The sequence below is a fragment of the Cricetulus griseus genome (assembly GCF_003668045.3).
Source record: "Cricetulus griseus strain 17A/GY chromosome 1 unlocalized genomic scaffold, alternate assembly CriGri-PICRH-1.0 chr1_0, whole genome shotgun sequence".
In the NCBI taxonomy this organism is placed as follows: domain Eukaryota; kingdom Metazoa; phylum Chordata; class Mammalia; order Rodentia; family Cricetidae; genus Cricetulus; species Cricetulus griseus.
In genome coordinates, this window is record NW_023276806.1 from 47,286,494 (window position 1) to 47,313,964 (window position 27,471).

At 38.0% G+C, this 27,471-nt stretch overlaps 1 protein-coding gene across 2 annotated transcripts in view; it reads left to right on the forward strand.

Moving 5' to 3' along the window:
- Ntng1 (netrin G1) overlaps positions 1 to 27,471 on the forward strand; it is a 323,431-nt gene that overhangs the window by 216,718 nt on the left and 79,242 nt on the right. For both annotated transcript variants that reach the window (XM_035451719.1, XM_027395542.2), the window contains exon 3: positions 22,647 to 22,819. In XM_035451719.1, coding sequence (XP_035307610.1) covers positions 22,647 to 22,819 — 173 coding nt within the window. The remainder of the gene's footprint in view (positions 1 to 22,646; positions 22,820 to 27,471) is intronic.

The following is a 27,471-nucleotide window of genomic DNA, read 5'->3' on the forward strand; positions in this document are numbered from 1 at the left end:
TAATCATAGAATCGAGTATTGATAGTATACAATAATTATATTTTTTTGCATAGGGCCCCTTAAGAAACAGCTGGATTCTGGAATTTTCAAGAAGTTAAAGGATAATTTAAAAATTATTAAAAAGGATAATTTAAAAATGAACATAGAATATGTGTGTTCATTTGCATATAGGTAAACCAGCATAATTTTTTCATATGCATCTTTTACAGTCAATTACCATGTGTGCTATAATGATGCCTTAAACATACAAATTCAAATTTAGCCATAATACAGGATAGACAGAATCTTCAATGAACCATCATATTTTTGCATATTTTTGTATATGTCACTTGGCATGGGATATAGTTTGTAGCAACTACTTAACATAATCCCTCAGGATCTGAATTCATAAGAATTTAAAATCTATTTTAAAGATCTAAAACTACATTCAGTTTTTTTTTGTTTGGGGGAAGGTAGGTTGTTTTTTAGCATATAACCATTATGTTCAAATATTATTTTATTTTGCATCTTTCTAAGAAATTAACCAATTTCTCACTTGTTTCTCCAGCAGCCATAAACATTTCAACAGAAATTCAATTTTCTTTCAGTTCACAAATGTATTGTGTTCCCCACTCTGTCAAAGTACCTTCTAGTTTTTCTCTCCAGTAAGCTGATGACAGATAAAAATTCTACTATCCTTGTCAGATTTGTGCAACAAAAGCAGTTGACACTAGATCTTTTGTAACTCACCTGGACAATTCTATTATTGTGGTGGGGGGGATAGAAATGTAGTAGGGAGTTAAGTAATATTTTTGAATGGTATTGAAACCATGTCCACTCAGATGGCAATTTAATCCCCAGTATTTTAGACCTCCCACAGGACAAATCAGTCCCTTTTAGAGGCACAGCAGGGAGGAATGTGCAGGGTACCAGCTGGCAGCTGTTGCTATGGAACACTACCTACAGAAATGGACTTGTAGTTGCAGGTCATCACTCATATCTCAGAAGACAGTTTTCAGGATGGCATCCTAACAGATGTAAGGGCACTTTTAATTAAACATAGACCCAAAACTCTATTGCAAAGTTTGCTGTGACATGTTCTCTACCGAGACATGGAAATTCAGAGCTAAAATTAACTTAAGAACAAAGGGGTATAGAGTCAAGTGTGTAGTTTCAAAGGATCAAACATTAACATGAGAGGGTCATAGGTCTGTAGACACAGCTTCTCTTTGTAAAAAATGCATTCTCTCTCTCTGTCTCTGTCTGTCTCTGTCTCTGTCTCTGTCTCTCTCTCTCTCTCTCTCTCTCTCTCTCTCTCTCTGTGTGTGTGTGTGTGTGTGTGTGTCTGTATGTCTCTCTGTCTGTATGTCTGTCTCTCCTCCTCCTCTCCCACCCTGTGTGTGGGTATGTGTGTATGTCAGAGAGAAATGTTAGATATAAAAACACTTAAAATAAAAGGATAAATTCATACTTCAAATCCTTCCTAAAATATTGATACAAAAGCTACTAGGATAAAAATGAAACCCTTCCACACTTTATATAGAGCTTGAAATGATAAAAAGTTAACCCATCGTCTCTTATGAACACTTTCTGATTTTTAAACCTGTATTCCAAGAACTAATATAGCGTAAGAGTGAAGTACCAATTTCAAGACCCTTCACTTCATTTGGCCATGAAAATTGTGAACCTACAATTTTCAGTCATTTAGAATCCACATTTAGTATTCCAAGAAGTCTGTTTCTCTGTCAGTTACTGTACAAAATCTCGATTAAATATTTATCAATTTCTTAAAATGTATGTTGTTCTCTTGATCTATTGAATACATATATATTCATTAGTCTTCTTTTACAAAGGACTGCAAAGCAGAAATCATGCTTTTTATCTGTTTTCTCCATGTCTAGCACACTATAGGTGCTTAATAAATTTTAATAACATCAAGCCCCTATGATAGATCAGCCCTGTCATGCAGACATAATGAGCAAAGGAGCTGCACACTGAATGGAGACTTGGATATTCTAGACTGGTTCCTGTCCCAAGCAGGAAGCATCCATCTTAGCTGCCTCACATTGATTTTATTTAAAGAGCCTTAAGAAATGGAAGTGGAGAGCACGAGAAGTGGCTCACTATTTCAAAGTGCTTGATGCTCTGGCAAAAGACCAGAGTCAGTTCCTAGCACTCATGTCAAGTTGTCAAGTGACTCACAACTGCCTGTAAACTCAAACTCCAGGCATCAAAAGCCCTCTTCTGGCCTCCAGAGAAACACACACACACACACACACACACACACACACACACACACACACCAAAGTAAAAGTAGCAATAATAAATAAAGAGAGGTACAAATGAAACATGTAGACTGGTGATTTCTTGGCATAGAGTAAAATTTGCTGTATCTGTATTGAACATGCATGTTAATATCTAATAATTGGCTGTCTAAACAGGTTCTCCTATCCATCCTGGAAGGATACAGAACTGACTGTGTAATGGTGAAATTCATTGAGTGTTTAGATCAATAGAGTGATATTCTTCTGTATCTGTTTTGTTCCCCACTGTTCATGAGACTTGTATGATTATCATTTCAGCCCAATGAATGAGAAAATTGTGATCCAAAGGTTAAGCAAATTGCCCACAGTCAAACAGCTGCTCTACAGTCTTGTCAGGATTCAGTTCCAGGCAGTCTGTAACAAGCATAAACAGTTTATTGAGATGCAATTGACAGGAAGAAAACCGCATGTTTGCACTCTACAATGTGAGGTTTTAGATCTATGTACACTTCAGTGAAATTATCACTTGGGTATCTTTATACTTCTGATCAGCTCTCCAGTTTTCTTTGAAATTTCTACAGTTTTATATCAGCTGTTTAACTTTTTGTTTCTTTTTTTAAAAAAATTGTCATTGAATCTGAGAATTTCATACAGTATATTTTGATCACATTCCCACTCCTCCCTTTATCTCCTCCCAGATCTTCCTCCTGCTCCCTACTCCTTCCAGTTTCATGTCCTCCCATTTTATCCTTTCAAACCTAATACAGAGTAAAATTTGTGCTGCTCACTTACTTCTGAGTGTGGCGGTATTCACTGAATCATGACTGACCTACCAAGGGTTCACTCTGTTAAAAAAAAACAAACAAACAAACAACAACAAAAACCCTATCTCTCCCTCTCCAGCATCTAGAAGTTCCCATCAGCTCCTTAGTGGGACTTGGTGACCAACTTATCCCTCCATTCTGGGACTTTGTGCGGCTTGAGCTTGTGTATGTTGTTACAACAGCTGTGAATTCCTATGTGCAACTATTCTACTGTATCTGAAAAACACTCTTTCCTTGTGGTCATTCTTCTATTCTCGCTCTTACAGTCTTTCTCCCCCATCTTCTACATTGATCCCTGAGCTTTGGAGGAGGAGGTGTGATTTAGATGTCCCTTTTAAGCTTGAGTATTCCAGAGTCCCTTATTCCGACACCTTAACCAGTTATGGGTCTCCATGTTAATCACTGTCTGCTGCAAAAATTAGCTTCTCTAATAAAGGTTGAAAGATTAATTAACTAATCTATGCATATAGTGATAAGTCATTATGAGATGGTTTGATACTATGTCCACTTACTAGAATAATGGTAGTAGATTCTCCCCTAGGGCCTTTGATCTACTTAGCCACATGTCATTTGCCCAATAACAGTGCCAGGAATGAGCTCCATCTTGTGGAGAAAGCCCTAGGTACAATCAGAAAGTGATTGGTTACTCCTATAACATTCATGACACTATTGTACCGGTGGTACCAATCCTGGCAGGCTGGTCCTTGTTAAAGCTCAAAGATAGGAAAATATGAAGCCAGTAACATTGGGCAAGATTTATGATTGCTTTTATCTGGTAGCTCCCTCTATATCTCCCAGTACTATGAAAGACAGAATGAAGTTTCAGGCTTGATTTGTCTGTGTTCTAAGACTCTGGCATATTGTGTCTTCAGTTTCAGCAATAGGATCTTATCATCAAGTTCTGGAGACCAACCAAAATTGTCAACTAAATTAACTATAATAAATTATGCTTCCACAAATGCATGTGTTTAAATGCATATCACTGTGGTTTTGAAGATTACATTTTTACTTTTGTGTTTAGTCATGTGATTACATGCATAGGCATACATGATACATGTATATGCCATAGCATGAATGTGACCATTAGAGGATAACTTCCAAGTTAGTTCTCTCATTCCACTATGTCAGTCTCAGGGTTTGAACTCAACTCATCAGGCTTGGCAGTGTCTTTTCCTACTTAGCCATCTTGCTGGTACCACACTGTGGTTTTTATTAGCACTTTAAAAAATGATCAATGGCATTGAGACTCTTCTGTTTACCGAGTTTCCATGTAATTTCTTGGTTAAGTATTATTTAAAATCTTTAACATTTTTTAAATCAGATTTTCCCTTTAATTTTAGGTAAATTAGGGGTAGGAGAATGGCTCAGTGACTAAAACAGTTGCAATGCAAGTGTGAAGACTGGAGTTGAAATCTCCAGAACCCACTTAATTTCTGAGTGGATGGGAGACTTGCCTGTAATCCCAGCACACTGGAAAACCTGGTTATAGAGACAGCTAGGCAAACTCTGGATTCAACTGAGAGATGCCCCTCGATTGAAAGGGTAAGCAACTGAAGAAAGTTCCTGATGTCAACCTCAGGCCTCCACATTCACATACACACACATGAACCTCTATAAGCGTATGCACTCATACATATACATGCACAAGACATATACAAAGAAGAAAAATATTATGTAACTTAGACTCTTTGTCTTCTTTACACCCTCTTTGTCAACTGTGTGTCTTACAAATATTTTCTTTCAGACTGTAATTTATCATTTCTGAATGTTAATATTGTCCTTTTTCTCCCTTTTCCCGTGTGTGTGTGTGTGTGTGTGTGTGTGTGTGTGTGTGTGTGTGTGTGTGTGTGTTTGGATGAATTGGCACATATGTGGAACATGATCTTCTTTTGGAGAAAAGATTATTTTAATTTATCAATATGTTCATTATGGATTGATTACATTATTGATGTTATATTTGAAAAATATTTCCTAACTCAATGTCATCTAGATTTTCTCCTATGCTTTCTTCTGGTAAATTAATGCTTCTGGGTTTTCATGTTAAATTGTATGATCAACTTTTAGTTTAATTTTCGAATGGCATAGAAAGAAGTCCATTTTTATGTTACCAACTGTTCTAGACCCAGTTAGTGTTGGGGGAAAAAAGTACCCTTTATCTACTGAAATGCTTTGCATTTTTGTGAAAAAATCAGTTGTCCATATATATATATATATATATATATATATATATATGCATGTGTCTATTTCTGGACACTTCTGTTCTCTCATCTATCTTTACACCAATATCACACTGTTTTAACTAATGCAGCTTTGTGAGTCATGGAACGACAGAGTGTTAGTCTCCAATCTTTGCTCTTTTTGTAGAATTGCTTTGACCATTTTAGGCCTCATATATTTGTGTGGATGTTAGAATTCTAGGATGATTGTCAATTTCTAAAGATAAAAAGAAACCAAAGCTTTAAGAATATGTTAAAGCTCCATCTTTAATGGCATAAATGATGATAATTATTTTGTTCCCTTGATCTGTTAAATCCTATATCATTGTTAAATTATCCACTTTCCCCCAGTTATCTTTTTTGAAATGAAATCTGCTGTTTGACTCACCATCCTCTTTCAGCTTCCTTTTCAGTGTTAATATGATCTGACTCTTCAGACAATGTACATCAGTCTTCCTTTTTGATATGTGTCTTAACTAGAGTATTCAAATCATTTGCATTTAGTATGACCATTAATATGAGTAGATTTATACCTAACATCTTCTATTAGTTCCACTCTTGCTCTCCAATCCCTTTCTACATTCCTTAGATTAATGAAAATTTTAGAACTCCTGTCTATGTTCTTGACCTGCTTTCTTTTTGTTTTGCTATTTAGGGATTGCATTAAAGTGTGTCACAAAACCTGTCACATCCTAGTCTGAATTCTGGTGCTGCCATACCTCTTCAGGTTTAGGCTAGTAAGATACCCACCATATAATTTCTCTTGTTTTTGCAACACATGTTAGCCGGTATGGTTGACACTGCAGTTGTCTTCATTTATGTGTGTCCATTTCTCTTTCCATCTGCTCCTCTCCTTCTTCTACCTCAGAACTTAGAGAACATCCATAAACCTTTCCTAGTGTGTGATGAAATTTTGAGTTTTTGAATATGTTTTTATCTTGCCTTATTTTTAAAGATAATTTATTAAGAACTCCAAGTTGAAATGTTTATTTTCTTTTCTTACTTAATTTTTCTTTGCTCTGCTGCCTTCTCAGTTATAATGTTTCCAAGGAGATACCTGAGTGCAATGTGTCTTTTCTTCTCTTGCATTTAGAGAGTACAATATCACAGATTTGGGGCAGTTTGTTTATGAAGTTGTGGCACAATTTCCTTTATATTTGGAGCTTATCATATTTGGTATTTCTTGAACTTGATAAAAATTAGAATATTTTTGTCAATTTTCCCCCAGATGTTCTCTATTGTTCTCTTTGTCCCTACAGACTTTTCTAGCTATGTGCCATGGGTTACTTCATGCTGCCTTACACTTCACCCATGTCTTCTACATTTCTATTTCAAAGATTTCCTATTGCAATGCACATGAGTTCAGTATTATTTTTGTTCTTTCTAGTGAATTTTAAATTTGTCTTGAATTCCCTTTTTCTCTTAAGTCTTTATTATTATTTTCAGTAACATGGGGCTTTACTGTTTTAGACAGGGTCTCTCTGTGTATCCCTGGATCACCTAGAATTCAATATGTAGACCAGACTGTCTGAACTTACAGATGTCTGCCTTCCTCTGCCTCCCACATACCAGAAGTAAAGGCATGTGCCACTACATCTGTCCCTACGTGGGAACTGTTTTATGGTTATAGGTATAATACCTAGAGTGAAATATGCTAAATAATTTCTGAGTTTTCTTTGTCCTGAACACCTCCCATCCTCTCTTGCTATTCCGCAGATTCCACCCTGAGAACATATAAAGAATATTAACTACTCTGTCATTATGATCACAGGTCTGTCTATCCCAAACTATCTGAGAAATGCCCCTCCTTAAATGATTACAGCCTCTGCCCATTTACTCAAGTTTAGCAGATCCTCAATCAGAATAACATATAGAATTGTAGAACTCAATCTGCAGCTCTGCCAGGGGATCCTGAAAGGGCCTGGGCTAGAGATAGGTGACACCTGTTCCCTCAGCTCATTCTGCTATCTTACTGGGGGCTAATCAAACTTCTAGTTTGTTCTCCCAATCATGAACACATACTTCCCTAAAAATAAGTGATTAAATTTAGGAACACTTGATAGAAAGTATGAGGGACATTGAAGAACTACACAGAGAATAAGGGATGAGCATTACTATGTAAAGAGAATTTCCCAGAAGGATTTATCTAGTGTCAGTATGGAGGTGCTTCTCCATCAACACCTGGGGGGCTCCATGCAGTCACCAGCACTCCACACACAATGGATTCCTTATTCTTTAGCTATGGAGATATAATAAAACCACTATAATATCTGGAAATCACATCTAATGTCCAGCATCAAGATTATTGTCTAGGGAAAATGGTGTTTCTACAAAAGATATTCTCCCTCCTATGTGGAGTATGACCAGACATTCTCATGTGAAAGAATTGCCCTATCCAATAAAATTTTTCCTTTTTGGGGGGGGGTTCGAGACAGGGTTTTTCTGTATAGCTTTGGAGCCTATCCTGGCACTCGCTCTGGAGACCAGGCTGGCCTCAAACTCACAGAGCTCCTCCTGCCTCTGCTTCCCGAGTGCTGGGATTAAAGGCATGCACCACCAACGCCCAGCAAAATGTTTCCTCAACTCTTTTTCCTTACTCAATCACACCATCTTTATAGTTCCAAAATCTAGGGCAGCTGGTAGGCACTAAACATAGCCTAATATCTCTTCTAAACATTTTCTCCAACAAGAGAAAGAAGCAAAGAGACCACACTCTTCCTTTGTCACAGACTATCCTAATTTCCTATGAGCAAGCACTTTGGAGAAAGGGAATGTTTATTTCCCATACATGGGTGGGAATGTTAGGACTCTCCAGAAATTCACATATGCAAAACACACACACACACACACACACACACACACACACAGTTTACATGACTTCCAGAAAGCTCATCAACTCAAACCAAGACCTCATCTGCTTTTGGGTTACTCTATATGCAGGGCTATTTGGAGAAGAAGCAATCATTGTGTGTATTATCACATGGATGAGAAGCTCGCCAAAAAATCATTTCTACAAAGAAAGTCAATTCTATCCCACAAAGATGACCCAGAAATACGTTGGTATTTCTGACAGAGCCACCAAGTGAGTTTTATAGCACTAATTAATATTAAAATAACATCTTAATGAATATCCTCATTGAATGTCAATGCTTATTTTGAAAAAGTAAAGAAAAGGTGAATGGTTTTGCAGACTTATAACATGGAAGACAAGGGCAGGAGCAGCTGAAGGAAATGGAATGCCATGCCTGAAGTTCCATGGCATCTGTTGTAGTGGCCAAGAAACTCACGATGCTTCTCCAGGCAAAATAACATAAGTTAAGAGCAGAAGCACATCTCCATCAAAGCCCAACACACCACACTGCTTGTGACCCTGGGGAAGTTTTCTGATGAGGGAAAAAAAAAAAAACAGGAAGGAGATATCCAGAGATTTAGCCAGGTGATCACTTTAAGGGAAAAAGTCCTTCCTACAGGGGTGATCAGAATGAAAAACCTAATAATCCAAATACGATTATCCACATTTGCAGAAACCAGGAAGGATACACATTAATACTGTTTGGAGGGAAAATTCAATTCTGGAGTAGAAAGGGTGGAGGAACAACCTTGAACTAGAGTCACAGCAGGGCATGGGGGAGTTGCACAAGACCTTTAAGCTTTGTTCAACCATACCGGGGAGCAAAGCTGGGGCTCAGCCAGTGTCAGAGACACAGAAAGAGTGTCAGAATAGGAGGAAGCCCCAAAACAAGGATCATAGGTCAAATAACTCAGAGAAAGAGAGACAGCAACAGGACTGTGGGGAGTGTCCTAATAGCTTCAAACCCCTAGTGCCCCCCCCCCCCACAGTAGCACCTGCTCCTTAGGCTCTGTCTGATGGCTGTGGGGCCAGTCTGTCTGCTTCTCAGCAAGGTCCTGACACCAATCAATGATGACCACACTGACCCATATATCTAGCAGAGGGCACTCTGTCGGGGCAGATTCCCTGTCAACCACGCATCTCCCTCTTTGTCATAAAGCTCTTGTGTTTACCAGGGCATTAAATATAACCCGGCAATAGAAAAATCCTCATTTTCATGCTTGAAATACATTATCTAATAGCCGTATCTATTTGACTTTTACTACATGCCTTTCATTTCTCTAAGTGAGGTAATTGACCTTTACTTTGCTACCCTGTGGATTAAAAGGCTACACCACGCTCTGCATTTGATATTTCCAGTCCTGCAGGAGAAGCAATTTCCATTTGCTTTTGTTGTAGGCTGCTCTTCTAGAGGGCCCTCAAGTGAAGGTAAACCTCAAGGCACAGGCCTGCATTGTGACAATTATTGCCACCATCATACAGCTTTTATTAAGAAAAGCACAGGTCCTTTCTGTGGAATGTCAGGGGACCTCTAAGGACTGTGGATCTTTTGGACTTCCAGAACCTTCTGCCTTAGTTGCAAGTGACTTATTTTTATTTCCAGGGATCTGAGATTAACAAGGTCCTAGATTTGGCTCAAGCACCTAAACTTGTAATATCATGTCTGACCTACAGTTTGTGGGCAACAAAATATTAGTGTTGTTGGAAAATTGGTCTTAAGCTCTTGTATCAGGAAACTGTCCCTCTGAAAGTGTGGGTGTTACAAAAAACTCTGCACTCCAAGATCTAGGAAGCCTTGATGTTTTCTAGTGCTTCATTAGCTGTTCATCCCATAACCAAAATACTAACAAGAACATTGAAGACAAAGTTAATGCTAGGGATGCTAAGGATGGCAGACCCTGTTTGTAAATGGTTCAAAGAGAATGGTTGTTCTGCATTGTAAGCTTATGAAAAAGCTACTGTTGTTGCCCAGTTTTGCAAATAAGGAAACAAAAGTTCATGTGGTAGAAGAACTTTGGAAGGAAAAATCATGATTGTGCAGAACACTTTTTTTTTCATGCGATATATGTATATATACTACATATACAGATATGAGTAAATCACCTTATCTCTCTCCTCTTCCACTAAATCGTTTTGATAAACTTTTAAATTTAGAATAAAAATGTTTGGCAACTGAAAGCAGAATCAAAATAAACTCAGATTTTATGTGCTTAGAGGGAGAAAATGTTGTCTTACTTTAATGTAGTTAATGGAAGAGAAGAGGAGGGATAGAGAGGTGGATCTGAGCTTCGTGTTTCCATCGGAAACAGAGTCTGACTTTGTATTACAAAACATGCAGCCTCTTTAGGACTGAAGTTTGGGGTTTGGGACTATTCCAATGTTGTTTTCCTGTTTGCCTATGAAATGGAAGCAGTGATTGCTGCCTGTCTGTCTTTGACAAAGCTGCTGAAGTTATGATATAGAGTATCGTTAGGGATCTGTTCTTTGAAGCCTGTCCTGGAACTAGTTCTTGTAAACCAGGCTGGTCTTGAACTCACAGAGATCCACTTGCCTCTGCCTCCTGAGTGCTGGGATTAAAGGTGTGCTCCACCACTACCCAGCAGGAATCTGTTCATATAAATGGGCATTCAAAATCTACTAAAATAACAAAGCTGGATAGTTCCTGGTACTTATTTCTCTAGTCCTATAGTTTCTTATTTCCACAGTAAAGGAGAAGATTTAGATAATTCTTCCAATAAACATTTAAGAGTATTTCACACCAGCCATAATACTGAATCCCCTGTCCAGGAAACAGAGTTTTAGCCCTGCAACAGAGTTCTTATCCCTTTTCTCTAAATTACGGTGGTAGATATGCACTAAAGGATTTTTTTCCTCATTCTAATAAACATAAAGCAAAAATGAGACTTGGAAGAGTAACTGTATTGAAACAATCCTTTCTTTTGTGAGCATCATACAATCAAAATCTCATATATGATAAATGTCTAGTGAAAGTTTTTAACAACTGCTGGTGATATCAGATGGATACTAAAATTAGTTGGACACCTGCTTATGGTGGTGCTTGACACCTTATCTCATTCAAAAGCCATAAGCCACATGAGCAGCTCATCTTTGTCTTTGTCTTGCTGGTGAGGAGCTAAATTCAGAGAAGCCCAGCCACTGACCTAAGGATAAATTCTTTAGGAGTAATTAAGATTAAGAGTAAACTCCAATATAGGGATTCCCCAACTCTAAAGCACAGCATTTCAAGCCTTACCTCCAAAAAGTCATTTCATTTCACAAAGAAAAATAATAGAGATGATAAAACAAAAGAAGTCAAAAGAAAAGGAATCTAAGTGTTACCTACATGAGAACAAGAGGCTTTGAAATTGTCTAGCTCATCTAATGGCTGCCTCCTACTGATACCATTTCTCCATTCACTAAGTCATTTACAGAATGAACTGGTTGACCAGCACATCTTTCCTCAGGTTCCTATCCCTGCCCTCTCCACCATCAGTGCTTTTTGGTGATGTAACCAACCAAGCTGAATCTGCCTGGAGCTGGTAGGAGCATGGAGAAATGACATGAAGTCTTCTTACTTGTGTTTGTCAGAATCATTTGGTTGCTAGAAAAAACAATTCAAAGTAGTTCAAACAAAATATATAAATGACATTTTGGTTCACAAAAGCAAGAATACAGGACAGAGCTATAATTTGGGCAGCCTGGAAAGCAAACATTCAAAGACAAAAGTTTGCAGCCTGTGACCCCGTCTCTTGTGCTCTCCCCTCTAACTTAACTTTCTGCTAGGATTTCTCAATGCCTTTGACAACTGCCGTGTTTACCTTTTACAAATGTAATAGTTTCAGAAAAAAGACTGTCCAATGGTATCAGCAAGGACCCCCAGGTCACTTTCAACAGCCACTGTGTCATGTTCTCATGCTTGAACCAGTCATTTTGCAGAGGGAGATGAAACAGGCCAATTGGATAAACCTGACTTTTCTGCTGACCTCTGGATCCAGAAGTTGGAATATTCTACGTAAATTTACCATGATAATGAGGATTTTACAAAACCTTTTGTTACAAAGAAGGAATGGGAGACCTACATAGAGTTTGCTTCTGCATTATGGTTAAGATATTTCCATGAGGTGAGGTCAGGGAAGCAGTCAATGCAGAACCTTTGTCAAATTTGGAATAAATCCTTCACACCCCAGAGAAATTATTCCCAGAAAGTTCATGAAGCCTGCTCTTTTAACCAGCTTTTCATCAGTATAACAAAGTTCTTGGTAAAGTTAACTTTAAAAGAGAAAATCTTTCTTTCTTTTTATTTTCTTTGGAGGGCGGTGTATTTTAAGACAGAGTTTCTCTGTGTAGCCCTGACTGTCCTGGAACTCAATCTGTAGACAAGGCTGGCCTCGAACTCAGAGATCTTCCTTCTTCTGCCTCCTGAGTGCTAGGATTAAAGGTGCATGCCACTGCTACCCAGCTTTATTTTAATTCACAGTTTTAGACTTTGCTGTCCTAGATCAATCGACTCTATTGTATCGGACCTATGATGAGGTAGCTTATATGGATGAGCATAAATAGGAACAGGCTTTTTACCTCTTGTCTATAACAAAGAATGGAAGGAAGGAAGGAGCCAATGTCCTTCTATTTCTTTGGAAAGTATGTTGTTGAAGGTCTCTTCCTAAAGAGTGCACCCCTTCCCAGTATCCATATTCTAGAGAGAAGTCCTACATGAGCCTATAGGCAACACTCAGGTAGACTTACCAAAACAGCATCAGCCAGTGTTACTAATTGAACCCAGGTTTCTTGGTCATATTTCACATGAGACTAAAATCTGATTTTGATCCATGTTAAATTAGTTAAAATTTTCATTTACATTGATGCATTCTCATGTGTCCAGTTTTGACCCCTCTTCTGAATGTTTAACCATGAGAAGTTATGTACAGACTGATTACAGTGGTATTGATAAACCCAGTAGACATAGGCTAGTTGCTTTTTCTCGGTAATGACCATTCCCTTGGACTATTTCATAGCTCATTGTTGTGGTTAATTCTTTCACAAGAGCTTTTGTTTCTTTGCTTTACAATCTTTAATTCTAAATTTGGCACAGTTTAGGTCATGAAGCAGGACGAAGGTATTACTGTAACTGCATCTTGGGTCATTAGTCACAAAGTAGGATCAGATTCTTAATGCTGCAGGGTTTCCCCTCTTTGTCTTTATCTTCTATTTGTTCTTATCTTTTGTTCAGTTATTTGTTTTTACCTTTAAAACTTCATCTTCTCTAGTGGTTAATAAAACTAGGCCACCAAATACAGGGAACAAAAACAGGTTCTGTGAGGTCCACACTTTTCCAGTGGATATTATCTTATTTCTTAGCAGGGAGAATTAGAAGAAACCTATTTCCCCCAATTTTCCATACCACCCATGAGAATCTAATTCAATTTCCTCTCAAAATTTTAGTAAAAACTAAAGTATGGAATAAGGCTGATGAAGAGGGGGCTATTCTTTCACACAGGGTTTGCTTTTCAGACTTCTTTCCACAGATCTATTTTCCTAGCCTGCTACATATAATGTAACTCTCATATAACCACTTGGATAAGACCTGTTGTAAGAGAACAAGTATACACATTCAACAGCTGCCCAAACTTAGGTGAAAGAAAGTATTACCTTGTGTGATTCTTTGAAAAGAAATAGAGATGTAGGAGTTGATTAGTATGAGCCACAAAATAGATATAAGTATGTGTAAAACCATCCTAAAAGCATTAAAATTTCTTCTAACTGGTAAGCCTATTGAGTATACTCTTCATAGAAAACCTGTGTTGCATGCTGTAAGTAGTCCCATGTTGGCAGCCAACAGGTTCATGGCAGAACAAAAACATGAGCTCATACCCCTTTCTCCAGAATCCAAGCACCTTGCCCTACACTGTCATGTCTCTTACAAAGCCTAGAGATGCTTCAATACTGAAATCTGTGTCTCTGAGACTAGAAAATCCAATGTTGGGTACCACCTCTGTGAATAGAGCAAGCATCAAAAGTCATCTATTAATTACAATTTGGCCTTGGGTTGTCTTAGTTTTGATTCAACAAGCTCTTTACTTGATAGTCTTCAAAACAGAGAAGAGTGGCAACCTGGACAGCAGGATTCATTTTGTATTGTCTCTTTTCTTTGAGATAACATTTAGCTAGATGCTCATGGGTTTAGTAACAGGTCACATGGCACCATCATTTCTGTGCACTGATCTCAGACAGTGCATTATCTGAAATATATAAGCTGCTATTTTTATTTTATAGTCATGGCACTTTACCCTTGGTAGCTAGCTTAGAAATAGAAAAACAAAAGGACTATTTTTAATATCACTTAAAATAACCAGCAGCTTAGTGAATCATGTAATCAGATAATTCACTATAAGCAAGTTTAGGATCTCAAGTAAGTCTTAAATGAAACTTGTAAAAGGTTTTTTAAATGCCAGGTATCTAAGTCCTCTTACTTAGTAAGTGTAGAAAAGACTTTCTGGCCCTTGTTCTGTCACTCTGCAGGCAAGCAAATATAAGTATGTTTTTTTTTTTTGAGACAGGGTTTCTCTGTGTAGCTTTGGAGTCTGTCCTAAAACTAGCTCTTGTAGACCAGGCTGGTCTCCAACTCACAGAGATTCGCCGGTCTCTGCCTACCAAGTGCTGGGATTAAAGGTGTGCCGTGTTGTCCCCTGCTCCCCCCAACCTTATATAATTTTAAAGGATCAAAAGATAATGGTAACAGTGAAGAAATGATCAAGATCTTGATCTTTGTTTTACATCCCCAAAGAAAACTACAGCTGTCATTACTTGTGCTTCTAAAGCAAGTCTTTGAGAATCATTTTGCAAAACTTATTCTTTAAAGAGCAGAGCTCAGAAGAGACTGCCCAACAGCCAGGGTCCTGGTTAGGACTCCAAACACTTGTAGCAGAAGAACAGTTAGAACTGAATGGAAAGCATCCCTTGTGACTTGAAGAGGCAATTCCTATATTCCTGGTGCCTTGTTCCACTGTGCATAAATCCAAACACAAACCCTTTGTTCCTGTCTCTTTTGCTGCTCCTTCCACATGCAGCTGACTTCCAAAAGTCCATTATTGGCAATAATCTACTTCAACTTGCAGTTTACATACTGTATATTGGAATAAGTGCATTCACTGATATGCTACCCTCAAGTAGCTTAGTAGCTTTTATTCTTTCTCATTACTTTAATAGTAGAGTTTATCCCTCTGATGGATGAAGGTGAATTCATCATCTATAACATCTATATAGACAGTATGGTGCCATTAGCCTAAGTCCCTATTCCACCATAATTAAAAGACCAATTACTACCATTTTATGGTCTATGTTCTATTTATGTCTCCTTTTCCCTACTCAATAGATTATACCATTCTTTTTGAATACCTGCAAGCCTTTTCAGGTTGCTATATACATGTCATAATACTTACAGAATGAATCGATAGCCCAATTGGTAATAGACACAGAAATTATAGAAATATTAATGTTTAAAAGATACTTATTATGGCTTTGTAGTAGATAGTAACAGCTGGCATGAATTATTTTGTTCAGCCTCCACAAGAGTCCTGTGTAGCACACAATTTGTTGTCTGTGATTTACTGATGAAATAACTGAGCCTAGATGAAACTTAGGAAGCAAAAAGCCACTTAGCATTAAGAAGGAACATGGCACTTGAGGTAGGCTGTCCATGCTCAGAATTACTGTACCATCTTGGTCTCGGATTTTTATGACCTCTTAGTATTCAGTTGCATCAACTGTAGTTAATGGTGCTGACCTCTTGGGAATATTATGAGGTTTGTGCCTTTGTACAATGCCAGGTGCTTGGGAGTATTCAGTCCACATTAACTCTGTGTCATTATGTAATTTGTTAAGCTAGACATCTATATTAGTTATTTTCTTGCTTGCTGTGGCACAGTACCAAATGAAAGCAACTTAAGGAAAGAGTGTTTATTTCGGGTCACAGTTTGAAAGTGCAATCCATCCTGGTTGAGAAAGGCATGGCAGCAGAAGTGTGAGGCAACTAGTCACATTACAAACACAGTCAGGAAGCAGAGAGTGGAGAATGGTGTTACTCAGCTCCATTCCTCTTTTATAAACAGTCCAATGCTTGGAATGTTTCTGTCCACAGTTAGGGTGGATCATCTGTTCTAGAAACTCCATCACTGAACAACCTCAAAGGCTTATTTTCATGGTGATCTTAACTCCCATAGAGTTAATAATCAAGATTTTCTATCAATTCATCTCTGGCTTCATAGCAAGTAAGTGGCAAAGTCAGCATTTAGATTCACATTTTCAAATGCTTACACCAGAACATGGAATCTGGAAGTTCCTTTGTTTCAAACCCCATTTCAAATAACATATTGAAATGAGAGCCTGGAATTCAATATGAACAGAGATAAGGGGCTACAGAGGCAGAAAAGCAAGATATATTCATTGTATATAAATGTTCACCTATTTTGAAAGTTATTTATAATGCTCCAATATCAGTGCTGACACATTTTCTAAAAACCACTTACATAAACAAGGGTAATCCAAAGTGCAAATGATGAAAAAGGATTGGTCCCGGTCAGGTCTGGTTATTGCTGTAATATACCTTAGTATAGCCATTGGAGAGAGGAGTTAGACTCAGTTCATGAAGTAAGAGGTGATTTACACATAAATAATGTCTTACAAGTGGAAATTATACAAAAACATATGACCATGTGGCTTCATTGCTAAGGTCCTACTCTGTGTCTGTAATATCTGTGAAGCTTAATGTTCTTTTACTTAATAACGAATCCTTCCAGGAGAAAAAGCAGATAAACCCAGGACCTGTAAGACAAAACCTGACCCTAATTTCTGCTTTACTTTTTAGATAGAAAGCTTCCCCTAGTCCCAGTGTCCCTATTGGAACCATTTCTAATAGACTATACAGACCTCTGGCTGGCAGGAAATTCTGGCCCAGAATAGATATATTAAGTTATAAAGAAAAAGCAGGCAGACTGCATGGGTTTTTCATACCTGCTGGCAGGTGGCATAGAACTAAACGTTGGAGCGATTTTATAAGCAAGATTAAATTGACTCATGACAGCTGGTCACTAAAATACAGGAAGTACAGACCTGGTTGAAAGTGAGAACACACCGGTGTTCATTAAGTTTGGAGCACAGAATAGAGGTTATTTTTGTTTAAAAGTCTGAAAGAGTAGTTCTTATTTGATGGTGTCTGGTATTTGTCACTTGCACACAAATACATCTTCAAGGTACATGCAAGTCAATTAGTTCTATCTGCAGCATCTTTATATGCACTCTCAGTATGTAAACAACACCAGGAATTAGCACATATCAGAACATCAGATATGTGGCTGTTACCAAAGACTTAGATCTCCACCTGTACAGTTCCTCTCCTGCCTGTGACAGTAAGCGTGGGAGCTGGATGACCATGAAAATGAACACTGAATCTGTCAGAGACAAGTGGGATGGTCAGAAATCTGCCCTCCATCCATCATAAGGCCAGAGGTCATGACACCAAGAATTGAGAGCAATCTCTCAACATTTAAATGCATTTTTATTTATTTATTTACCTTTAGAGGAAAAGTCTATCTGGTTAGCAAGGGCTCTAAATAAAGGATTTCAGCTTCTGATTGTAGAGGGAGTGATGAGAATAGTGTGAACTGTGGAAAGGGAAAGGGAGCTGTTTCCAAATATAGGGCAAAGCCATGATGCAACAGCACTCACTTTCAACACTTGCCTTTTGTACATCACTGTCACAAGGAATAGGGAGGAAAGCTGGAAATCCACCCAGAGTCAGCAGATTTTATTCTGGGGATGTATAAGTGTTATCTAGTGCCAAAGCAAGGCTCCACCAAGCTCCAGCTAAGCCAAGTTTGCCATCCCAGCATAAAGACTTGAAGCTAAGAAACACAGACTCCACATTGAGTATGCTATATACCATGCTTTGGTTTTCCTCTCCCTTGAGCTGTGTCCTTTTGCTAGATCTTTTGGGATCATCACAGAGGAGCTTTTAGATTCAATTTCAGTCATCTGGCAGATCCTCAAGAGTTTAAATTAAACTAAATTGAGTTTATAAGACCTCACCAATTTGATAGAATTTTCTTTTCCAAATAGGGAGTGAGTTTTGTGAAAACTAGAAGAAAGTTTTTAGCATATATCATAGAGTGCTCGATCTGGTCCAATGCCTACTAACTGTACTATTAATCCATTGCTATGCTATACACAGTATGACATCCACATAAAGTTCTTACCTTTTGGGAGTTTACATGTTTTCTAGCCACTTGTTTAATCATCTATAATGTGCCAAGCAACTTGCTACATGCTGATGACTTCAGCCTCTCAGTGAGAGCAACAACAGAAAAGTAACTGAAATACAACCTTTATCTATTGCAGAGAGATCATGAGCTTCATATAGACACAAAGATCAGCATTCTACAGAATGGAAAAGGCATTTAGTTAGTTGATTGACAAATGGTATTTGAATATCAACCCAGATCCAGGTACTGAGCTTTTAAAGTTCACATCTGAAGGGAAGAATTATCCAGATGAAAAAGATATGGGATAGAGAATAAAATGTTGAAGGAAGAAGAAATAACTTGTAAGAGTACCTGAATGTAAGTTCAAAAACTAGCGATAGAGTTAGGAGTTTTAACAGTGAAGCTGGGAAAGAGAAAAGAGGTAAATTGCAGAGAGATTTGAGGGTACACCATAGATAGAGCTCAGACTCCATTCTGATAACAATAAAATCTTACAATAATTCTAAGCCAGCAATGACCTAAAGGTATTTGAGTAAGAAAGTGATTGAAACTTCCTTATTATCGGGGTTGGGCAGAGAGAAGTGTAACTGCAGCATTCACTTCTGTTTAGAAGTTTTCGTAAATGTCCAAGTAGCATACAGTGACAATCATTATCAAGGACAAAATCTCTGCTAAAACTATTTATGTAGAGATACTGAAGGAGCATAAATCCCAGGACTTGGTGGAATATGGAGTGATGACTAGTTAAATGGAACACGAAAGAGAGGAACCATTCTTGTTTAACTGAGATGAAGGAGGTCCAAGTTGACCAAGATAATACTTCCTGGAGACAAAATACTCAGAAAGGGGTGTGAGCAAGAAAGGAAAGCTCAGAAGTTTGGTTTGAAAATTTCAAACTTATGTCGACAAGGCATTTTTATAAATACATCTGAGGTCAGAGGGAGAGACCTGTGATGAGGGTATAGGTGCAGGGCTTCTCAACACATTCATCACATATTTTTACCTGTTGATAATAGGAGGAGGGGCTTCTGGGTATCACCACCCCATAGGACATAGAGAACCCAAATCTCCGGAAAAGTTTTCATATTTTCAAGGTAATTATTGCATTTGAGGGTTGATAAGGACAATGATGTAAATTGATCTTAAGTCTATAATTCAAGAAAATTTAGGCCCACAGAAGAAAATGAAGGGAAAAATCTAGACATAGATGTCCAAGGCTGATAATGTTAAGTTAGAACCCAAAGCAGCTGCCTGTACAGAGACAGCAGAGTCCTGAAAAGTGAGCTTAGCATCCAGTAGAGACAGCCAGCAAGTAAAACAAGTGGTTCACAGTTAACACATTTGAAGAAATCAAGACAAGTGAGAATAGCCATTGGATTTCCAGCAAGGGAAATGTGGATGATTCTAACAGAGAAGCTAGCTCCTTGGAAGGAGTGAGCAAGAAGTGAGTTAATAAAGATACAAGTAAATGAAAGTCAAATAGAGTGAAGGAGTGTCCTGGCTAGGTTTTTGTTTTGTTTGGTTTGTCAACTTGAAACAAGCTAGAGTTATCGGGAAAGAGGGAATCCAAACTGAGAAAATGCCTCCATGACATTGGCTGGTGGGCAAGTCTGTGGGGCATTTTCTTGAGTAATGATTGATATGGGAGGATCTAGCTCACAGTCAGTGGTGCCACTCCTGAGCCTGTGGTACTAGAGTATATAAAAAAGCAAGCTGAAGAAGTTAGGAGGAGCAAACCCAGTAGGCAGAGGCCCTCCACAGCTTCTGCTTCAGTTCTTACACCCAGGTTTCTTCCCTGCTTAAATTCCTGCTTGGGTTCCCTGGATAACAGACTATAAGCTGTAAAATGAAATAAGCCCTTTTTTCCCCAAGTTGTGTTCAGTCATGGTGTTTTATTCCAGCACCAGAAGCTCAGAATTAAGACAAGGAAGTAGCTGAAGAAGGCCAGGTATAAGACAGACACTACCCTATCCAGAGGAAAAGAAGGATCATTTATTCAATTAATAATTTTTTAAAACTACAAAACCTTAAGTAATAAGTACCAAACCAACACACAGAAGTAACTCAATTAACCAGAAAAGTAATACTAGAGATGTCTATGAGTTTTGGTTAAGGGTTATGTACTGAATTGAACCTTCAATAGCAAGCAAGCTTTTAGAGAAGTGAGAATTAAGTCTTTTACTGCCAGAAATCTAAGCAAAAATGGTAGCAACAATTCATCTATTCTCCTTTCACTTTCTTTTGTTATTCAAAGAATATCTTTCTCAGCTAATAGAATGTCTTTAGAATGGAAATTGCTCGGACCTCAAAGGAGAGCTCTGAGTATGCACATCTTGAAAGTTGTGAGATATATAATCCAGTTCACATGGAGTGTTTGCATTCTCAGTCTTCAAACACAAAATAAGCATATTCTTTAGGGGTCACATTGTTCATTTCCTCATTTGAAATTTTTAACACCAGATAGGATGTTAAATCAGTAGGAGCTGGTGCTTCTCTCACTCGGGTTTCAAACATCCTCCATATGTATAAACACATCCATAAATAAAGGTGCTAATGTCAGGAAAGAAGAAGATCTTTTAATAAAATACACTAGCATGCGTAACTGCCAGCATATCGAAGATTGTTCTAAGGCCTAGTTCACAATTAAATGCTGTTTAAATGAATTACTTTTCTCCTTCCTTTTAGGCAGATGGTGAAAACACAAATCTCTAAAGATGCTATTTATATATTTAAGTTTTATTTCTATTATTTTAATGTGACCATTACATCTTTTCATAAATAATGAGTACACAGGGTGAGAAGAATAACTAGAAGTATTATTTTTTTATAGGAGAGTCATTAGGAAGCTGAGGCCTGGGTTTCCCAGAGATATTTGACTGAATGGCCATTGCTTCAGGAACTACACCTTTTTAGAAGAGAGCCAAGGATCTCTAGGTCACCCATTTATTTTCTTCCTTGTCATAAATATGAGTCCATTTGCATCAAAATAGAATAGCCATTACCATGCAGATATCGTAGAAATAACAATGGTTAAATAATTCCATTTCCAACCTATGAAAATGTATTCTGTTACTTTTTTCTGGTTTATGACCTCTTCCTCCAAAAAAAATACACAGAACACCACCAGAGTATTTGTCTTTATGAAACTTGGGTTTGATTATTCTTACCTAGTTCACAGAAGATTCTTATTTTAACACACCTACATGCAGGTGACATTTCAGATTCTGAAGTCTGACGTATTTTGTTATTTTATCCCAGGCCCTTTCTGTGCGGGCATATATCTCTATTCATGGTCATTCTGCTCTGTGTGGGTACAATCCTATTCATTGTCATTTTGTCACTGTAGGTTTTACCTTCCCAGAGAATGTGACCTGAAAAGGATGTGAGGCACTTTATTATCTACTGCCTTGACAAATAGCAAGTTAGATTTCTCAATTTCAGCCAAAGACTTTGAATCTAGGAATGGGTTGGGGAAATCATGTGTTCCATTGTTGCCTCTAATAAGTCACAGCGCTAATGTCACAGTTAGTGGCCTCAAATCACTGTCACATACATACACATTTGTTTGTTTTGTTTTTTCTAGGCTTCTAAGCAACTCTTGCTAGAATCAGTTGGCCTGTTTCTGAGGAAGCTTGTGATTGCCCTATGTCGGGAATGGAAAGTATAAAGATTGCTGTCTACCTCCCCTAGGGTAGGGGAGGGGTTGTAGACTTGACACAAAAGTTCCTTTGGTTATTTAGTTCCTAGTAAGAAATCCTGATCATAAGCTGCTGAGTCCTTAGAAAAAGACTGAGTAGCAAATTGTTTTAATGGTTGTAAAGTTTTTTCCAATAAATGAGAATTGTCACAATGATATGAAAAAGACATCTTTCTTTAAAGCCAGAGAAACTGGCAAAGTTGTCAGACTGTAGATATCACAGATGAGCGATCCACTGAAGACAATGTTTTGGATGGCTTTGGAAGAAAGTCTTTAGGAGCACAGTGCTTCAAGGAGAACTTCAGACCCCCATAGAATAGACTAGTATTAGGCTTCCTCAGAATGTAGCATGGAGATGACTATATCTCAACAACCCCTTCTCCAAAAGGCCTTTGTTGAAGAGATCCTTAGGACTAAGCCTGAAGGTCTCCATGTGTTTCACCACTTGTCTGTGTAGAGCACCAAAATGCTGCATTGTTTGAGAGCTACACATGACCCCTAGTAGCTAGAATTTTAAGACCAACTTGACTGACAGAGAACTCTTTGTCTCTCTTCTGCCTAGGTGCAAATGCAACCTGCATGCCACTGTGTGTGTATATGACAACAGCAAACTGACTTGTGAATGTGAGCACAACACGACAGGTCCAGACTGTGGGAAATGCAAGAAGAATTATCAGGGCCGACCTTGGAGTCCAGGCTCTTACCTCCCTATCCCCAAAGGCACTGCAAACACCTGTGAGTAACTTTGCTCCATTTCAACATGTTCTGTGCATGATGAACTGTTTCTTCCTTGGTTCCACTTACAATTGTGACTTTCCTTCTTTTCTCTTTAAAATGGAGCAGAAGATTTATTCCTGATTTTATCATTTGTATGCATGTGTTAGCACTATAATCACCTGTTAAAGTCAGTCCTCTAACCTTCCCATTAAATGTGTTGCAAAATAGTTCTTAAAAATCACAGAGGTAATTTTGTTCTAAGTAGGTGAAACAGGAGGTGTTTTTCCCTCTCCCAAATTAATAGCCTATTAATACAGCACAGGCCATGAAAATTCTCAATACTGACGAGCCATAAACAATTTCCAGAAACTTTGGGGTATTGACAGTTCCATTTCTATTTCTCACAGTGAGTAAGGCAAAAGATGCTTTGTCCAGTGAAGTTTGGCCCCTCCAATTCTAGGGAGCCCATAATGTTGCCTAGAGAGCGAGGTGGCGTTCCCCAAATGTCAGCCATTGAGACATGACTGCTTTGGATTCTTAGAGCAGGAGATGCCTTTGGATAAAAAGCAGGATTGTAAACCGCAGGGTGCCACAGGAAGAAAAGAGGCTTTTGTCTGAGAAAGAGCATAGGCAGTGTCCTTGCTCACAAGGGCCACATGATATGCCCCATTAAAACACATGTCATAACGCAGTGAAATCCCTAAATATGTAAAGCCCAAACTTGACATGCTTAAAGGAGAAAAGGTACTATTTCCTGAATATACTGCACAATTCTGTGGATGGAAAGATTAGCCACCTGGAAAAGCCTAAAGTTTGCCCTCTTTAAAAAGGAGACAAAGGGGAAGATTAGCATAGAGCCACACAGCAAGAAGTCAGAAGAGCCACAGGACAATGAGAAGTTGAACAGCAGGCCATGGGCTCCTTGCAAGGCAAAGAATGTTATCTGGTACTTCAAGGCAGCAGCTGGGAGAAGCCAGAGCTGAAATGCAATATCACAAGAACCCAAGCTTTATAGAGTTACATGCCGGAGTAATGGACCAGGTAACAAGCTATGAAGTATGGGGAACAGAAAATTAGGACAAATCTCTATAAAGCAAAAAAGAGCCCTCCCAGAGATTAAAAAAGAATCCCTTTGTAAGAATGTTCAGTTTCTCTCTGTGTTAAAGGAGAAACTGATTCTTGCTACTAAAATTAATATTTTAAAGCTCTGTTAAGCAGAAATGTTGGGGGTTTTTTCCTAGATGATTTTATTAATGGGAACTCTGAGCTTTCTGTGGTCATGGAAAGCCATGGACTTATGACTTTGGAAGTGGTCTCCTGAGGTTATATATTGCAGCCTTGTATGTCTGGCTACCTGAGAACTCCTATCATCACAGTTGTCAAACTTAGTTAAGGCTTTCCCTAAGTGAAAATGGCTCAGATTTCACCTTCAGGTCCTGATGTTAAAGACATTGCTAACACCACCCTGTTCCACTCACTGTGCCTCAAATACTTGGAGTTTAATATTTTTTCTAGGAAGACCTTGATTCTGAGAAGCTCCCTCCCTGAAATGAGTTTCTCATTTTATTCTCGGGGGCATGATTTTTTTATCCCTTCACTGTTTGCATATTAAATACTGCCAGGTTAGTCTTGGCCAAGAGACCATTACCTCCTTTGATTTTCCCTATTTGTTCAACTATCCCCTCTCCTGTTTTTAACTGGTTTTCTATGGACTACTAGAATTCTTTCCCATGTGTGTTCAAGCAGCAAAATGGCATAGGGACCCAATGGCTAACAGTGGCTAAGGGGTCAATTTAATTTTTCAGTCATAAATAGAGCAAAACCTTGGTGAAAGACTTTAGAAATTATATGGAAAAATCTTGAAATCAACACATATTCTAACATTTCAGGCTTTAATTAAAACACCCAACAATGGCAATAAACACTTCCACAATTTGGCAACATGTTACAAGATGAAACCCACTAATTTTGCTACTAATCTGTCCTCCCCAACACCCTGTTTCCCATTGTTGGTGTGAGAATAATGGTTCTTCCTTCACAGCAATTTTAAGAAGATTAAGAAGTTAATTCACAAATATGCTGTGCATAACACCTTCACAGAATGTATAAAATAATAAAAATATATAAAATAAGATTCTTTTATATAAGATAGTATTGTCCTCTGCTGGATATTTTTTATTAATGTAACTTATTTCTTAATTTCAATGTTGGATCTTGACCCTTTATATCTTTCTAAGAGTATAAGAACTCTATTTGTCCTAGTTTTATTTATTCCATGTTCACAATCTTCTAACCCTTATCTTGTCCTCATATGAAAATTTTGCATGCCACTTACTTGATTACCTGTCTTCAAAGTCCTCTAGTTTGTTACTATGGTCCTTCCACCCAAGCTACCAAGCTCTTCTCTTCTACAAAGCTTATAGAAAAGGAATCTTTCTTGTCTCCCTAGGGATATCTATTTTCTTTTTTATAAAATTTTATTTTTAAAAGATTCTTTGAATTTCAATTTTGTCTCCAGAACCTCCTGCTTTTCATGATTCTCCTTCCATAATGCTTGTTCTCACATACATGAATATGTTAGCACATGCACAGACATTTACCCACACCCTCACATGACTTTATTCCATGCACTGTGAGTCAACTAAGAGACACTTTTAGGATGTCACATGTCCATAACAAACTTCAAGTCATTCGAATGAAAAAGAAGAGACTGAAACCTTCAACATCTACCTTAGTGGCCTGGAGATGTCATCAGTCACAAGTGATCGCTACACTTAGATTCAAAAGTAGGTAGAAGAAGGTCAGATTCTGTATACCTGCACAGATTTGAGCTAGAAAGTGGGAGATTTTCATTATAAGACCCACTTCTGGGGGCACTTACTTTACCATTTAGGAACAACTCAAACTGAGATATTGTTTCAAGTTCCTGAGCTTTGAAGTTATTGCATTTTAGAGCAACTCAAAGCCTCTTTCTCATGACACACATAGCCTCAAGGAAGAATTGTATGGAATACCAATACTCAAAAATAAAATCACCCTAGTCTGCTTTTTTACTATAATAAACTTGGCCAATGCCAGCTAAGAACTTCTCTAATGATACTCTTTTTCATTGTACTTGTATTTGAGACCCAGTGTCAATCTTTAAAGACATATGCATGTTCATAAAGACCTTTGTCTTTTCTCTAAAAAAGCTTATGCTTTTATAGAAAAGTTATTTTTGTCTCCCTAATGACCTTTATTTTATTTTTAATAAAATGTATTCTTAACTGTCCTTTGAATTTCATTTTTATTTTCCAAATAGAGGGAAGTTCTGTCCAACATTATGCCTAATCATGATTCTCTTGATTCCTATTGCCCAGATCATGAATAAAGGTATTCAGTAGCAACCCGCAAACTCTTACCCCTATGGCATATGCAAGTGTGGTGTATGCAACATGAGCATGATGTTTTTCTACATGCAACTTAATGATCTCCCTGTAAAAGCCATCTCTCCAACAAAATGGAATGTCTCAATGTCCATTTCTCAAACTGTGTTCATTTTTCTACCCTTAGAAAAACTCTATGACCGCCCTAGAAGATGGCTCAGTGGGTAAAGCAATTTATATGAAAGTGTGAGGACCTGAGTTCAGATGTGCAGAACCCACTTAAAGCTAGATATGGTAGTGCACATTTATGATTCCAGCACTCCTACATGAAGATGAGAGGTGGAGAGAGAATAGGTAGAATGGTGGTTCTTAACCTGTGGGTTACAACCCCTTTTAGAGTCAAAGGGCCCTTTCACAGTGGTCCCCTAAGGCGATTGGAAAAGACATTACTATTCATAACATTAGCAAAATTACTGGTATGAAATAGCAATGATTGGGGGTCACCACAACATGAAGAACTGTATTAAAGGGCCAGAGCATTAAGAAGGTTGAGGACCAGTGTTGTAGAAGTTCATGAGCCAGCTAGTCAAAGTTGTGAAGCAGCAAGCTACAAGAAACCCTCTCTCAAGGTGGAAGGCAACTACTGACACCTAAGGCTATCTTCTGACCTCTATGCATGGAACATGGTAAATATATACCAGATGTATGCATGTGAACACCTACCTACACACACCATACAGCAAAACACATACAATCTTTCTAAATTCTATGGCAAAAGAATTAGAAAATTCTAATATACTTACTTTTACATATTCACATCACATTATTAGAAATACCTAAGAAGTTCTGCTGTAAAGTAACCTGTTTGACAGTATTTCCCAAATTTATTTCATTTACCAATCAATAGCTTTCTACAAAACACTGTTGTGGGGCATGGTGATCTAACCAATTTCTCTCAATGTGCCTTAAGAACACCATGGAAACAGACAAAAGCACAGTCAGTTCAGTTGTACTCTATATTTTTACCTTTTCCTAAAAGACCTAGTCTAATATTCTTCAAGTAAGAAAAATTAAATTGATCTGACATTTCTTGTCTGTTTGGATATCCAGCTTGAATTGTTGTACGATATCTCCTACTCCTCTGAGTAATGGGAAGTAATTTGATGACTATTCTATTATTTTCCCTGATATTAAATTTACATTGACCAGTTTCTATAGTCCCAGATGTACACACTGATGCATCATTATCCAGTCAGTTTCCTAAACACTTTAACTGCGTTAGTCCCTCCTAGAATCACACTGATC